The sequence below is a fragment of the Fukomys damarensis genome, unplaced genomic scaffold (genome assembly GCF_012274545.1).
Source record: "Fukomys damarensis isolate Sample0158 unplaced genomic scaffold, DMR_v1.0_HiC HiC_scaffold_16, whole genome shotgun sequence".
NCBI classification, from domain to species: Eukaryota; Metazoa; Chordata; class Mammalia; order Rodentia; family Bathyergidae; genus Fukomys; species Fukomys damarensis.
The window spans coordinates 95719821-95735911 of NW_022900928.1; the positions used below are offsets into that span (position 1 = coordinate 95719821).

Below are 16091 nucleotides of genomic sequence, written 5' to 3' on the forward strand. Positions count from 1 at the left end.
CGCGCAGGCCGGGAGCTCCCGCGCAGGCCGGGAGCTCGCGCGCACGCCGCCGGTTGATTGCAGACCTATACTGCTCCTCCGAGGATTTTCCCCGCCGGGCATTCCAGACAGCGGTGTCCTCCTTGTTTCGACTCGGCCGAGCCCTTTTTGACAGCTGGCTTGTTCTGATTACTCACCGCTCGCCGCTTCAATTTCAGGTCCCTGTTCGGGCGCCACTTGTCGCGAACCGGCAACGCAGAGCACTGTCCCGCAGTGCCTCAAACCTGAAAGAGCAGCGGGGTGGAGATGGGGCAGAGAGAAAGGAAGGATGCCAAGACAAGAGTCTGATCAAGGCGACCTTACAATTGATTTTTGAGTGTTGGCTTTCTATCCAGCTACTGTACTGAATCTGTCAGTTAACTCTTAAAAGTCTTTTGGCAGAGTTTTTTTGGGTCCTCTGTAGAGTAACATGTTATCAGTAAATAGTGACAGTTTAACCTCTTCCTTTCCTGTCTTTACTGCTTTTATTTCTTTCTCTTGTCTAATTGCTGTGGCTAATTCCAAAACTATATTGAACAGGAGTGGTGACAGTGGACATCCTTGTCTTGTTCCTGATTTTAGTGTGAATGTTTTCAGTTTTTGAACATTTAGAATCATATTGATTGTTAGTTTTTCATAGATAGCTTTCTGAAATTGAGATAAAGACCATCTATTCCAGTTTTCTGTAGGGATTTTATCATGAATGGGTGTTGAATTTTGTCAAATGCCTTTTCTGCATCTATTGAGATGATCGTATGATTTTTGTCCTTGACTCTTAATATATTGTATTACATTTATTGATTTACATATGTTGAACCATCCTTACATCGTTGGGATAAACCTGACTTGGTTGGGGTATATGATCTTGGTAACAATCTTCTTTATTTTGTTTGCCAGTTTCTTATTGAGGATTTTTGCATCAGTGTTGATTAGGGAGATTGGCCTGTAGATCGACCTGCAGATTGACCTTTTTTGATCGAATCTTTTTTTTTAGAATCAAAGTAATACTTTCTTCCAGGAACGAATTTGGAAGTATTGCTTTTCCTTTCAATTTCACTGAAGAGTTTTAAGAGTATGGCAATAGTTCTTCTCTAAATGTCTTGTAGAATTCAGCAGTGAAGCCATCAGGACCTGGGCTTTTCTTTGTTGGTAATGTTTTAATTATATTTTCAATTTCACTGAATGTAATTGGGGTGTTCATACTTTTTTATATCTTCTTCATTGAACTTTGGAAGTTCATATGTATCTAGGAATCTGTCCATTTCTTCTGTATTTTCCGTATTACGAAAGTACAGGTTTTTGAAGTAGATACTAGTGATCTCTGGATTTCTGCTGGATCTGTTGTGACTTCACCTTTTTCATTCCTAATTGCATGAATTTGAGCCCTTTTTTTTCTTTTTTTGGATAAGGTTGGCTAAGGGTTTATCAATTTATTCTTTCAAAAAAACAACTCTTCAATTCCTTGTTTTTTTTCTGTATAATTCTCTTAGTCTCCATTGCATTAATTTCTGTTCTGATCTTTATAATTTCCTCTCTTGTACGAGCTTTCAGTTTGTCTTGCTCTTTTTCTAGAAGCTTAAGGTTAATCATTAGGTTGTTTATTTAAGCTCACTCTGTTTTCCTAGTATGGGAATTTACTGGTATGAATTTCCCTTGTAGAACTGCTTTCATTGTGTCCCATAGATTCCTATATGTTGTATTGGCATTATCATTTAATTGTAGAAACTTTCTAATTTCTTCTTTACTTTCCTCTGTGATCCAATGGTTGTTCAGCAGGGTGTTATTTAATTTTCATGTGTTTGTGAAGTTCTTGCAGTTTCTTTTGCTATTGATCTCCAGTTTAATTGCACTGTGGCCTGATAATATACAGGGGATAGCTTCAGTTCCTTTGCACTTACTTAAGCATGTTCTGTGAGCTAGCATGTGGTCTGTTTTGGAGAATGACCCATGTGCAGCTGAAAAGAATGTATATTCTGATTTTATGGTGTGAACCCTGTGCAGACATCTACTAAGACTTGTTCCAAAACTTGGTTCACTTCTGTTATTTCATTGTTGATTTTTTGTCTAGATGATCTATTTGTATCAGTGGAGTTCCAATACAGTTGTATTACTGCTTATCTCATTTTTCATATCCATTAATATTTGTTTTGTATAGTTGGAGTTAGTATTTGGTGCATATATATTTATGATTGTCATTTCTTCCTCTTGGATTGTTCCCTTTACAAGGATGTAATGGCCTTCTTCATCTCCTTTAATTAGTTTTGGTTTGAAATCTATTCTGTCTGCAGATAAGATAGCTACCCCCACTTTTTTACAGGCTCTTTTTGCATAGAGAACTGTTTTTCATCCTTTTACTCTCAGTCTATGAATTTCTTTGTGGATCAGGTGAGTTTCTTGTATACAGCATATTGTTGGATTTTGCTTCTTAATCCATTCAGCCAGCCTGTTTCTTTTGATTGGTGAATTGAGGCCATTAACATTGATGGTTATAACTGTTACATATTGACTTTTCATTGTCATGTTATTTTCCCAGTGTTGGTTCTTTTATTTTTTGTTTTTCCCTCTCTCCCTTTAATTTCTTGCCTTGCCTGGTATATTTGCTCTGTTGGCCCTTATGGGCCCTTATGGCCTTCATTTTCTTTTTCCAGGACATTGTTTAGAAGTGTTTTGATTGTTGGAGGTTGTTTCCTTTTAGGACTTGAAATGCCTCACTTCAGGTTCTCCTTGACTTGAGGGTTTGTGTTGAAGATTCTGCTTTTGATTCTGATGGGCTTTCCTTTGCATGTGATTTGTTTCTTTTTTCTGTTTGTAGTATTTTTTTTTGGCTTCTGTTGGGTTTCTGGGATCTTGCTTATTACATGTCCAGGTGTAGATTTTTTTGATCATGGCTAGTTGGAGTCTAATATGCCTCTCATCTGTACATCAAATTCTTCCCCTCTGTTTGGGAAGTTTTCTGTCATTAATTCTGTGAACAGTTTTGTTTATGTCATTTGTATTTCTCTTGCTACTTCATGGATTCCTATCAGTCTTATATTATTCTTCTTTGCATCATGTAAGATTTGTTGGATTGATTTCTCATGATTCCTTACTGTTTGTAAGAGATCTCTCTTCACAGTCACTGACCACAATCCTATCTTCTATGTCTGAAATTCTGTCTTCGCATTCCTTCATTCTGCTGTGAATGCTTTTATAGAGTTTTTACTCTCCTGGATATCTGTTTGAATCTGTTTCATGGATTCCATTTCTTTCCTGTGCTGGGCATTCAAGGTTTCCATTTCTTTCCTGTGCTGGGCATTTGTTATTTCAGGGTGTCCATATTGTTGACTGTCAGACTTTTCCACCTCATTTCCCCCAGAGTTTACTTACCTTTGATGAGATGGAAGTCTGTGTTTGTGTCTTGTTTAAATGTCTTCTCATTTCTATTTTTGTTGTTGGTACCGTCCTTGGTTTAATTCCTGGGTTAATACCTAGATCTTCCAGATATAGCTGGTCTTTAAGTTTTGAGTTTCTAATGACTGAAGCAATCTCATTTTCACTATACTAGGGAAGACAACTGATTAGATCAATTACAATGCCTTAGCCCAAGTGATAAAATCAGCAACACAATAGCATCAAGCACAGCTTAGAAAATGACCATTTGTGGTAGTTATTAATCTATACCTTTGAACTGTGAATTAAATCAAAATTGAGGACCAGTACAAAATATGTTTATAGTGAATAAACTCTTCAATCTAACAACTTTACCCTTCTGGATGGGAATTTAGAAGGAGTTGGGGAGGGAGGGATAGATAGGATAGAGAAAGGTTAGAAGTGAGGTCAGAGGACACAGGAAGATCACATAAACTCTAGGGAGCTGTTGAAGAGAAGACAGAATGAAATATACACAAGTACAGAACAAACTAATAGCAACAGGGAGGCTAGAGACTGTAATCACTTTCTTTTAAAACTTATGGCAGTTGAGAGAAGGGAAAAGAAAAGAGAAGGAAAAGATAAAATATAAATTTGAATTAGGAACAGGAACAAAAAGGGGGATGAATAAAGATCAAGGAAAGAGAGAGAGAAAGAAAAGGTAAGAAGATTTTTTAAAAATTTTATGAAAAGAAAAAGAGTCTTAAAAATGTTTAAACGATTAAAGACAAGAGAAAAATACTACTTTGAATATAAAAAAATACAAATAGAAATAGAGGGCCTCCTTCAGGGTATGCCTCAACATAATAGACAGTGTGGGCAGGAGTGTGCAGATGTAAGTTAATTAGTCTCAGCAAGCCAGCAGTGTCCCCTGAGGTTCAGGCTGATTTCTGTCTGCAAGGCCCAAGTTGAGATCTCTGACCACCTGCTGGGTTGAACTCTGCAAGTTTCTACTGCAGTTCCACCTGTCTTTCCCCTTGAGGTACATCAGGTTCCAGGTTGAGAGGCTGGTCCCTCCGACTTACCAACTGTGCTGGTGTAGTGTGTCTTTATCACAGATTTTCTTCACTTTTCCAATGGTCTTCAATTTTCAGAGAGGCCCTCCTTACTCTTTCTCTTGTTTATGTGGGGGTGGTGTGGCACACGAACACCACTGTGTTGGTGCCTGGTGGCTGGGCTCCTCTGGCATGCTGGGTTGAAGGGCTGGGCCTACCAGAGGGTTGCAAGCTGCTGCTGGTCTCCTCTGATGCACAGCGGGTCTCAGCTGCTGCTGGTCTCCACTGGTGTGCTGGGTCAAAGGCACCGGCCTACCAGAGGGTCAAGAGCTGCTGCTGGTCTCGGCTGTGCCTGTTTGTCCATTCTTTATTAGCCACACCTAGCAGCAAGGAAGTCTAGGAACTGAGAACATGTGACCATCTAAAATTTGAAAGATTCTATTACTAAAGGAATAACAAAGCAGCAGTCTCCAGCACTGGCATGAAATGTACAGTTTTCACATAGTTGCCATATCTGTCTCACAATCTCAGTCATCACTAATATTTCATGTTAATATTTCATGTTTCTTCCCAAAGTGTGTGTGCATATACAATACAAACATACATTCTTCCCTGCCTCCTTTCATGTAGAAGGTAGCATGTTATAAATGTTTGTACCTTGATTTTATATCAAGTGGTGTGGGGCATCATCTCACATCACCACATTGGAGGACTTTTGTTTTCTACAGTCATTATATGTACTTTATTTATCTGGTCCATTACTGATAGACATTTGATTCTTTCCAGCCCATTGCTTTTATAAATGATGTTGCCCTGAATACCATGAACAAATAAGTATTGTTGCACACATGAGTGGTGTATCTATACATTAAATTTCCAGAAGTGAAATTGGTTATCTAAAGATATATATTTGTAATTTGAATAAACATTGTCAAATTGTTTTCCATGGAGGGTGAATCATTTTGCACGTTCCACAGTCATGCAGGAGAGTGCCTGCTTTATCACACTGCCAACACAAAAATGAGTTTTTTACTTTTGGCATTCCAGTTTATTTAAAAAAATAGTACATTAGTATATTTTTAATTGTCACTTTTTATATTAAATACAGTGAGCATCTTTATATATTATATATGTTCAGGTCATTTGGGTTCTGTTCTTGTCACCTGTTTCTAGACTTTGCTACATTTTGTTGTCCTTGTTGGCCTTACTAATTTCTAGGAGTTTGTTGTATAATAAGGAAATGTGTTCTTTGTGATATAAATTGAAAATTTTTTCCTACTTTGTCTTTTAGCATTACTTTTCTGTTCTGTACATGTTTTTCTTCTTTGAATTCAGTAATCTTTTTATGGCTTTTAGATTTGGAGTCATAGCAAGAAACGTTTTTCAGCTTGCTGATTAAAGAGGGCCACAGGTAACCTGAGAGAACACACTTGAGTGGCAGAATATGAAGAACAGAATTGGGTGGGGCAGGTATAATACTTGCCTGAGCAATGCCTTTTGTATAAATAAACTAGACTTGATTCTCTTACACCTAATCTATGTTTTATATTCATTCTGATTTCTGATTCTCCAGACTTCAGGTGCTTCATCTGTAACCCTTACCTTCAGTATCTCTAGAGAGCTCTTTTTATGATAATTTTTAAAATTATCCAAAGATATTGGACAACTATTTCCTAGTTTAAAGAATAATTAGAAAAGAGAAGAGGGACTGTACAAGAACAGAAAGGATCTAAGACATGTAATGATATTTAAATTTTTTGGACTTATTTATATTTTGATCCAAACAAAGGAACTATAAAATGTCATTTTGAGAACAGTGGGTTTAATTTGATTCTTTATTTATTTATTTTTTTGGTACCGGGGATTGAACTTGGAGTCTTGTGCTTGCAAGGCAGGCAGTGGCACCACTGAGCTAAATCCTTGGCCGGAATGAGTATAATTCAAATGTGACTGGGTATTAACTTTTTATTAAGACATTATTAAAAAGTTGGGATAATGGGATGGTGGTTGTTGTATTTTAAATATACTTTATCAGTTAGTTTGCATCCATAGACATCTCTTTAGGTCACAAGCCTAGAAATGGAGTCATTGGGTGGATCAGAGGGTACACATAATATGTGATCTGATACTCATTGTAATTTAGCCTAGAAAGATGGTACTATTTTCTGCCTGCACCAGCAGTTGTATGGGAATGCTAGTTTTCTGTATTTGCAAAACCAGAAGACAGACCTCTTCCGATGAGTAGGAAATACACCAGAATTAGGAGGTGTAATTGTAGCACAGAGGCCTCTCCGTTCTTACACTGGGTGAGCTACTGCGGGCTGTGGTAGGGGAAGGCAGGGTCAGCTGTACTGGGCATCTGCAGGGTCATGTATGTCTATGATTATCAGTGAAGAAACTGTGGCTTAACGCAAACCCTCTTGTCTCTGGTCCTGCAGAAAAATTCTTGATCTGGCCCCAGAAGCTGTGGCTTCAGATCAGCAGGATATCTCGAGCCAGAAAGGAATAGGTTTTACAGTGTCACAACTCTTGGGCAGATTCCATAGATAGCTTGGTGATTTCTTAACCTATATGTCCTTATAGATAAGCACACTGGAAGGGTCTTCTTTTATATCATCTTATCTTCCAGCACTGTCGGCCTTGCTTCATTAATTTTTGGCTTATGTTGTTGTGGTTTGGTGATTAATCTTGTTTGTTGCAGTGTCTACAGAATGCTTATATTCTGAGGTTTTCACACAATGGTGGTTTAGCATTCATCTGGGGAAGTGCCAATTTGTACTTATGTCTCTGTTCATGTTCTATATTGCATATTTTTGCCTTGTTCTTTCTCATCAGAGAGAAGCTGTCAGAGTCCTGACAGCAGCTTTTTTGTTTATGCTACTCTTTGTGAGCTTTTCTGTAGGTTCCTGCTCCAAATACAGGAGAGTTGAGCAGCAAATCAAACAGTAAGCCTAGGAAATAAAGAAGTATTGAACAAATTACCCTTGTTTCAGCCCTTTCAACACAGAGTATAGAGATTCTCAGTACTTTTATTATATTTTTAGGGACAGTGGATTGTAATGAAAATGTATTTGAAGTTATTATCTGTGAGTGAGTTTCTCTTTATCAAATTTCCTTCAATCTGACGGATTTCCAAATGATCATAAGCGCTCTCTGTGGTAACTTATTATTGCATCATGTGGCTACCTTCCTGTGCAAAGTTTAAAGCAAAATGTGTGGGAACCCTGGAATTAGATAGCTATTGCCTAGAGAACTTATTTTATCACTAATTTGTTAAATATAGTAATGTTGAGATTTTTTTTGTCTTGTTGTTGTTTTGGTGGTTTTTTTTTGTGGGGGTGGTCTTATGAGACAGGGTCTCACTATGTAGTTGAAACTGACCTGGAACTCACTATGTAGTCCAGGCTGGTCTTGAACTCACAGCGATCCTCCTGCCTCAGCCTCCCAAGTGCTGGGATTACAGGCATGTGCCAGCACGCACAGATCCTTCAGATTTTTTTTTTCACTCTCTTTCTAAAATACAATTTTTCATGAAAATCTCTTGCCACTGACTGATGTCACTCTGGAATGGAAGTGTTTGGAGAACACCTGGCTGCTAGTTGGTCAGTAACATCTTGACTTTGAACAGTTTGTGTTATATTTTAGAGTAAGTCACGGCAGGTTGGTGGGGGCTGGTGACAGATAATTGCATTTTTTTTGTTTTTGTTGTTGTTTTCTTTGATACTGAGGATCAAACTTCGGTCTTTGTGCTTGTGAGACAGGCAGCAGAACCACCGAGCTAAATCCTGTCACCTTTTTAAAATCACTTGTTCTGGAGCCAATCATAATTAGGAATGTTTTTCCTTTGCTCAGGAAAGCCATATTTTGCTTCTTTTTCATCATTCTAGGGAAATTATAAGACACTAAGAAAATTTAAATGAGCTTAAAAGGATTGGAGCCTTTTATTTGCTGGGACTGCATAACGAAGTACTAGACACTGGGTGGCTTAGAACAGTAGAAACTTACTGTCACAGTTCTGGAGATTTGAAGGCCAAAACCAAGTTGTCAGCGGGATTGGGTCATCTGAGGGTTGTGAGGAAAAATGTGCCCCTTGCTGCTGGCCTGGCTTTCGGTGGTTGCTGGCAGTCTTCCATGTTTCTTGACTTGTTGATACATCACCTCGATCCCTGCCTTCATCCTCCTCTTCTGTAAGTTATCCTGAAATGGGGTTCACTCCAGTGACCACATTTTTTATGTGATTACCTCTCTAAAGACTATCCAAGTAAGACCATATTCTGAGGAACGAGGAGTTACGACTCCACCTTTTCTTTTTTGTGGTGGGGACAAAATTCAAGCCCCGACATCTTTGTTAATCTTCGTTCTTTGACTTGGAAGCAGAATTCTGCATTGCACAATGGGGCAGAGACTCAGTGCCACTTTCTTGGTTTTGGGGTCAGTGGACAAGGCTTCTGATCTGTGTAGAGGACAGGACCAAGATGGGAGGAGAAAACATCTGCTGTTTCATTTCTTTACTACTTAATGGGAAATCATGCTCTCTGTGACCTCCAGTCATAACTGCAACGTATAATGAACACACTCTTTGTGTGTAGTTGGCACATACACATGACCATCTTTATTCCCTTTTCATCCCCTTTTCCCTCCCCTCCTTCTGTTCTCCCTGCATCTCTTGAACCCCTTCCCGTTTGAGAAAGATCTATTTCCCTACTTCCTGTTATCTTATTTTGCTTTTTATTTATAAATTGGGTTTCTCCTATAAGAGAAGGGATGTGATGCTTAAGTTTGTGAGTCTGATTTATTTCCCTTAACATTATGGTCTCAAGATGCATCCATTTTCCTACAAATGACTCCGTTTATTTTTCTTTATGATAGAGTAGTACTCCAATGTGTGTAAATACCACATTGTCTTCACCTTACATCTATTGATGGACGTATAGGCTGCTTCCAAGATTTAGCTGTCATGAATTGTGCTGCTGTAAACGTGGGTGTGCATGTATCAGTGTAATAGGATGTCCTTAACCCTTTCTATTTGGGACATGAGACATAAGCTTCTCCCTGTTGTTTTATAACAACAAAGAGAGTAATCATGAGATTTACACAAAGAGCAGCATTAAGCAGGGAATTTGTAATCACCCAAGTTAACCTTTCTCACAGAAAACAGCTAATCTCTGTGAAGTAACACATGATCTTTAATATATATACCTTGCTCAAGAACAGTAGACATTAGTCACAGCCCACTAATTTTGTGTATTTCCCATGTGAAAGAGATGGGATATCGTGGGGATGTTCTATAACACAAAGGAGGCTCCAAGGCAGCCTCAAAACGCAGATCTTCTCATGAACCTGCTAACAGGAGGGGTGGAGGGGTGAACTGTGGAGCTGTGGCCAGAGCCGTTCTCATTATGCGTGCACTGGGTATGTGTGTTGTCAGGCACCAGCTGGAGACACCGGGACATTATTCTCATCTGGCTGCCTTCTATGAAGACAAGAAAGGAGTGCTCCATGCAGGACCTGGGAGAGGCAGCAGCCTGCCCCCTGTCTACTGGCTGCCGTCCATCCACCGCTACATGTATCCCGAGATGAAGGTGAAGTCAGCTCCACACTTCCACAGTGCTGGACTTGTGTCTGGAACAGTAGTTGTAGATTAAGTTTTCATTGATAAGGGATTTCTATTGAGCTCATGTACAAAGGCTGCTTTTGATTAAGCTGGGTTGTAAAATAAGCATTTGGATTTACTTAAAACATAAGGTGAGTTCTCTTGAACAATCTGCCTGCTAGACATTTCTATAATCATAGTGCCAAGTCACGTATCATAGGCAGGCTGGTTGTGCTGGACTCCTAGGAGGGAAAAGATGGATTTTATTCTATTGATTGCTTCAGTATTGTACATCTAGACCTTTGAACTAAAGATGAAGAATTTAATGAACAAGTAAAATATTTCTTAGTTCCGATACTTTTGATATTTATTTTGTAGATTTTTCTGTAGCACTTTGCTTTTGGTTCTAGAATATGTTTGCTTCAAGTTAATAAAATGCTGCCCAAGCATTAGATGTTGGAAGGATACAAAGGTCACTGAGAACATGATTCTTCTGTTTCTCTTCCTTCTCCCTCCCCTGTGGCTGGTCATATTTCAGTGGAAACTTAGGGCTCCCCTGGGAGAGAAATTATGCATGAGGGAGAATGTATCTTGAAAGAGGAGTTGGTCTCTGAAGTTCTTTTTTGGCTCGATGGAAAGTGAAGGATGCTGATCCCAGACTGAGGGAAGGCATGTGCAGTAGTAAAAGCCATGGTCTGCTGCTTTCTGAGTGTCTTCTCTGAGCTAGCTCTTTATCTGTACCTGTTACAGCCTCTTTTTTGTTTGTTGGTCGGTTTTTGTTTTTTTGAGACAGGGTCTCACTGTGTAGTTGAAACTGACCTGGAACTCACTATGTAGCCCAGGCTGGTCTTGATCTCACAGTGATCCTCCTGCCTCAGCCTCCTGAGTAATGGGATGATAGGCATGCACCACGACGCCCAGCTGTTACATTTTTAAATTAAAATTTAATTAATTTAAACATTTTTCTTAAACATTTTTTTTTCATTCCTTGTTTTTTAGCTAAAGTAATGGAGGCTTATAAAGGCTCATTGACTTGCTTCAGGCTTTGTAGCAGTAAGAGATGGAGCCAGGATTTAAACAGACTGGGTGCCAAAGCCAGTGCTCATTGCTCTCTGCCCTACTTCACTGCCTTTGCAGAGACGTAGACAAAGGAAAGCACAAGACACATTTATGAGTCATGAGTGAACTCATTTAAGATTATGTTTTCATGACCATAAGAAAAGACTGGGGAAAAAGGGTGGAATCAAATTATAGCGAACTTTAAAGACTACCATAGAATTTGAACCCTAGTAAGTAATAATGAGTACAGTCTAACCAGGAAAAGAGAAACCATGTTAGGTATTTCAAACTAATTTAATATAGGGAATCAGTAATATAGAACTTATATAGAGTATAGAACTAATATAGAAGATCAGAGGAGCAAACAGGGATATGTGTGCCACCTGACATTAGAAATCTGTTGCTGCATAACAAATCACACCAAGATTATAAGCTTAAAACACTACATATTTATTAGCTCACAGGTTCTGTGAGTGAGGAGTCCAGGCATGGTTCATCTGGGCCCTTTGCTTCATTGGTCTGTCATCAGACTGCAGTCAAAGCGTCAGCCAGGGTTGAGGCCTCATTGGAAGGCTGATCGAGGGAAATATCTACTTCTAAGCTCATTGGCAGGGTTAGATTAAATGAAGGCCTCAGCGCCCTGCTGGTGGTTGGAAGCTGCCTCAGTTCATAACCATGTGAGTCTCTAATCTGGCAGCTTTGCTCCATCAAAACCATTAAGAGATCCAATCCTGCTAACTAGATGGAACTCAGAATTTTTTGTAACCTCATCTCTGAAGTATTGCCTGCAATGCAGCCATATTATTTGGGTTAGAAGCAAATTACTCAAGAGGAGGAGGTTGTATGAGGTTGTAAACACCAAGCGGGTGAATCATTGGGGTTCTCTTTGAGGCTGTCACACCCAGAGCCAAGGTGGCAAAAGGGGAAAGGATTCATTATCGGCACCATGGGAGCTTGGATGGGGGAACTCTGCCAGCCCAAGCTTGGATCTCTGGGGAGGCACTGGGCTTTTGATTCTGGTGCCTTTTGGGCATTGATCAGCTTGTACTAAGAGGGCTGAGAAAAGCTACAAGCTGGAGCCAGGAGTCCTCTCCTGTTGGAGAAGTACCAACAGGAGGTAGAGACTAAGGAGAGCTCCTCCCTTCCTCCTGCCTTCCAGCCTGCACCCCTTGACTTCCATTAGAGGAACTGAACAGGCAGCCAGTTGGCATGGAAGTCCAGGAAATGCAATCTGCAGATTTCTCCACCCCCTAGTATTGGCTAAGAGATAACAAGAAATGGTCAGAGTGAGTGAGGTCCAGGGAATATGGGGCTTGTATGAATCTGAAAGTCTCACTGGTCATCCTGAGCAAAATTGCTCCCGGGCTGTCTCCAAACCCAGAGGGAGGTAACCATTGTCTGACCAAATGTTTCTAGATTCCTCACCCCTGGAAGTGAGGAAGGAGGGTCAAAAAAGAGAAAAAGGAAAATTGCCAAATGCTTTTTCCCTGTTGAGGACAGCTCATTAACATACTTATAAAGTACTAGGAGATATTGGGGAAAAAGTACTTGAGTAGGTTGCAAATGCAAATATGTATGGTTTTATAAAAAACAACATGCCATTATAGTAAAATGACAAGTGCATGTTCATTTTGTTTGAATGATCTCTCTATAGGGATCTGACCTATCTATAAAACCACTGGAGTGATATGTGTGAGAATGTTTAATTCCATATCATTCAGAGAGATAGAAAACTAGGATGCCCATAGAGCAAGCAGCCCTTGTGAATAATGAATTAGGGCATGAGAAATTGACAGGGAAGGTTGGCCAGGTCATGTAGAAAATGAGATGTGATCACACTTTAATAATGACAGTCCGAGGTATAGATACAGATACGGGTACCCAAACATGCATGAATGCACATAGAGAAATAAGAATGGATGTGCACTAGGTTATGAATGCCCATGTGGCCTGGGTGCGAGAGAAAAGTACGGAATGGAGGGAGGGCTGTGTTTACTTAGGAAAAAGGAAGGGAAAAGAGGAAAGTGACAGCTGTGAAAGCTACCCAAACTGCTGGCATCTTACAGGAAGTGGCATATTCCCTCCTAGTCTCCAGGCCCGTGTCTGTGCTGGTCTATCTGCCAGCACACCAACCTGCAACTTCATGCTTTTTGTTGAAGCTCAGATGTCCAGGAAGTGTCCATCTTCGCCAGAGTGGAATCAGGCCCCCTGCCACCCATCCGTCCCCACAGCTCCTGTCCATCTCCCACACTCACTAGGCTGGACTCTGATTGCTTATCTGTTTCTCCTAACCTATAATTATATGAAGGCAGGGACTTGGTGTTTTTTTGTTCCATGTTTGAACTGGAATACTTGGTGCTTTGGCATAAAATAAGCACTTAAGAGATACTTGAATGAGTGCATATGGTTTAGTCACTTTCGCCTCACTGGGACAAAATACCTAATAATCCCAACTTAAGGGAGAGGAGGTTTATTTTGGCTCACAGCTTCAGGGGTTCATTCCATGGTTAGCTGGCCCCAAGGCAGAATGGCGTGGTGAAAGGGCCTGGTGGAGAAAAGCTGCTCACCTCATGGCACCCAGAAAGCAGAGCAGAGAAGAGAAGGCCTAAGGAGAGAGGTGTACCCTCCAAAGTCACACCTGCAGTGCCAGTTAGGCCCCATTTCGCTGTGTTATCAGTGGATCAGCCCACTGATGCATATATAGCACCCTCTAATTCAGTCACCCACCTTTGAACAGGAGGTTTTAGAAGACATTTTAGATCTAGACATAGCAGAACACATGCATCCGTGAATGAACCTGTAAATGAGATCAGTATTGTCTAAAGATCATTCACTTGGTCTAGGATTTCCAGGCCCAAGACACACTGGTACTGACCCTGCCAGGCCTTCTTGCAATAGACATATGTTGAGGGCTTGAAGATAGCTCAGGGAGGCACGGAAAAATGGATTGTGTTTTGGCTCCTTCCTATCTGGTTCCTAGTTGATTAGATGAGAGATAGTGATTGGAGGATTTGACCAGGCTGTCACTTGGTAACTGTCCTGTTGATCTGGGATATAGTGAGAAAGGAACAGCCAAAAGGAGGTCACAGACAGGCATGTTCAGGGTTGGGTGGCCTTTCTCCTGCCACTGGGCAAGTAAATGGCATCAATTCAGGGTCAGTGCCTTGGAAAGGAACGTGTTCTCTCAGGTGGTCTGTGTGCATTTTTGAAAGGCTGAGGGCAGCACTGGTGTAGACAGGCAGAGCCTAGAGGCTGCCTCAGGTTTCTGTGTGATTCCCGCCTTCTCTGTTATTAAACCCAATGCGGCCTTAGTGTGGCCACTGCTCTTCAGAACTGTTCTGGGCTTGTGTCCCTGGTAGCAGGTGAGCTCTCAACTTTTGACACTGCAATATGGACATGACTTCCTGAAACGCTTCCAAGGCACCTGGTTTGAAGCCTCCGTTTGTCAGTAACATTAGTGGTCACCACATATGGGCTCTTCATAGCTGATAAATATTTCCTGTTTTGTCTCATTCTAGCCTTAGGTAATGGTCTCCCTAGTTTACAGATGAGGAAAGCAAACTAGAAACATGAGCTTAATTTTTCTTGAGCTCCCTGTTAGTAAACGGCAGGGCCAGGATTGGAACTCCTTGAGCTTTGCTATTAACCCCAAGGGTCTCCCTCCTGGAAGGCATCCCTGGGGGTTGCCAGCCTCTGCAGGTGGTCTTGGCAGGAAACTCGTTAGTGTTGGAGTGTGGCAGGGCAGGGCTGGGCTGGGAGGCCCCGTGCGTCTGCCTTGCCTGTGGCCATCTCACGTGGTGTGCAGAGGTCCCTGTTTATGTGGCTGTCTAATCCGAGACTGTTTGCTCATCATCTTACTCCTCAGAGTGTGCAATAATAAAATGTTGGAAGTGACTTTTGTCAGCAAGCTTACCGTCTCTTCAGACATACCTTCATTTCTGGCTTTTAAAAATTTAGATTCAGCTTTGTTTCCTTGGTACCTCTTTCTCCAAAGTAGTTAATAATATTTAACCCCAAACTTCAGTATATCACAGATCCTTTGCATTATGGAAACCCAGTTTAAAGATAAGACTTAAAGTGACAAACATTTTGTACAAAATATCCATCCCTTAGTGTATCTTTTTGTTCTTGGGGTGTTTTTTTGTTTGTTTTTGTTTTTTAGGTTTTTGGGGTTTGGGGGGTGGTGGTTGTTGATTCGGAACATACCTACACTGAATATTTTTTACAGTGATAATTTCTAACAAGTTCTTTCCCCTTCTTCCCTCTTCCTGTCCCTCTTTGTCCTTTCAGATCACACACCCAGCTGGCTGCATGTCTCAGTTTATTAAGTTCTTCGGAGAGCAGATCCTCATCCTCTGGAAATTTGCCTTACTCCGGAAGCGTATTTTGATATTTTCTCCCCCACCTGTTGGCGTTGTGTGCTATAGAGGTAAGCAGAAGCCACAGTCGGGCTCTTCCTAAGTTCCCAGATCAGAAATTGCCCGAGTCTTTCCTTCTTCACCAAGTTTGGAAGAATTTGGGCCATATTAAGGGGATCAAGGGTTTAAGGCCAGCAGTGACCTGACTGGATCTGTATTTTAAAAGGTGGGGTCTTGGTGTGCAAGCAAGGGAAAAAGTAGGTTGGGGGACACATTGGTAGCTTGGTGAGAGCTGGATCAGGGTTAAAACAGAGAAGATGATAGATTCTGGACACGTGTGAGAAGAGAAACTGGACACAACTTGTGTGGTTGAGTTTTGAAGGTTATGAAGGGGAGGAGAGAAAGGGAAAAGGATGGATGGCAGGGCCACCAGGATGGGGTCACTTGGGTTCCAGGTGAGCACAAAGCAGAGCCCTCCATAGCTTCTGTATTAGTCCACTTCCTGTCGCTGTGATTAAAATGCCTGCAGCTGAGGGATTTGTAAAGAAAGTAGTTTATTTGCTTCATGTTCTGGAAGTCCAAGAGAATGGCGCCAGTATCTGCTCAGCATCTGGCTCAGGGCCTCATGGTAGAAGAGCAGAAGCAAACACATGGGGGGCG

At 40.9% G+C, this 16091-nt stretch overlaps 1 protein-coding gene across 1 annotated transcript in view; it reads left to right on the plus strand.

Annotated features, from left to right (window-relative positions):
* Dennd11 (DENN domain containing 11) overlaps positions 1-16091 on the plus strand; it is a 74391-nt gene that overhangs the window by 52891 nt on the left and 5409 nt on the right. Inside the window, exons 4-5 of the mRNA XM_010631646.3 lie at positions 9850-10003; positions 15364-15502. Of these exons, the coding sequence (XP_010629948.1) occupies positions 9850-10003; positions 15364-15502 (293 nt within the window). The remainder of the gene's footprint in view (positions 1-9849; positions 10004-15363; positions 15503-16091) is intronic.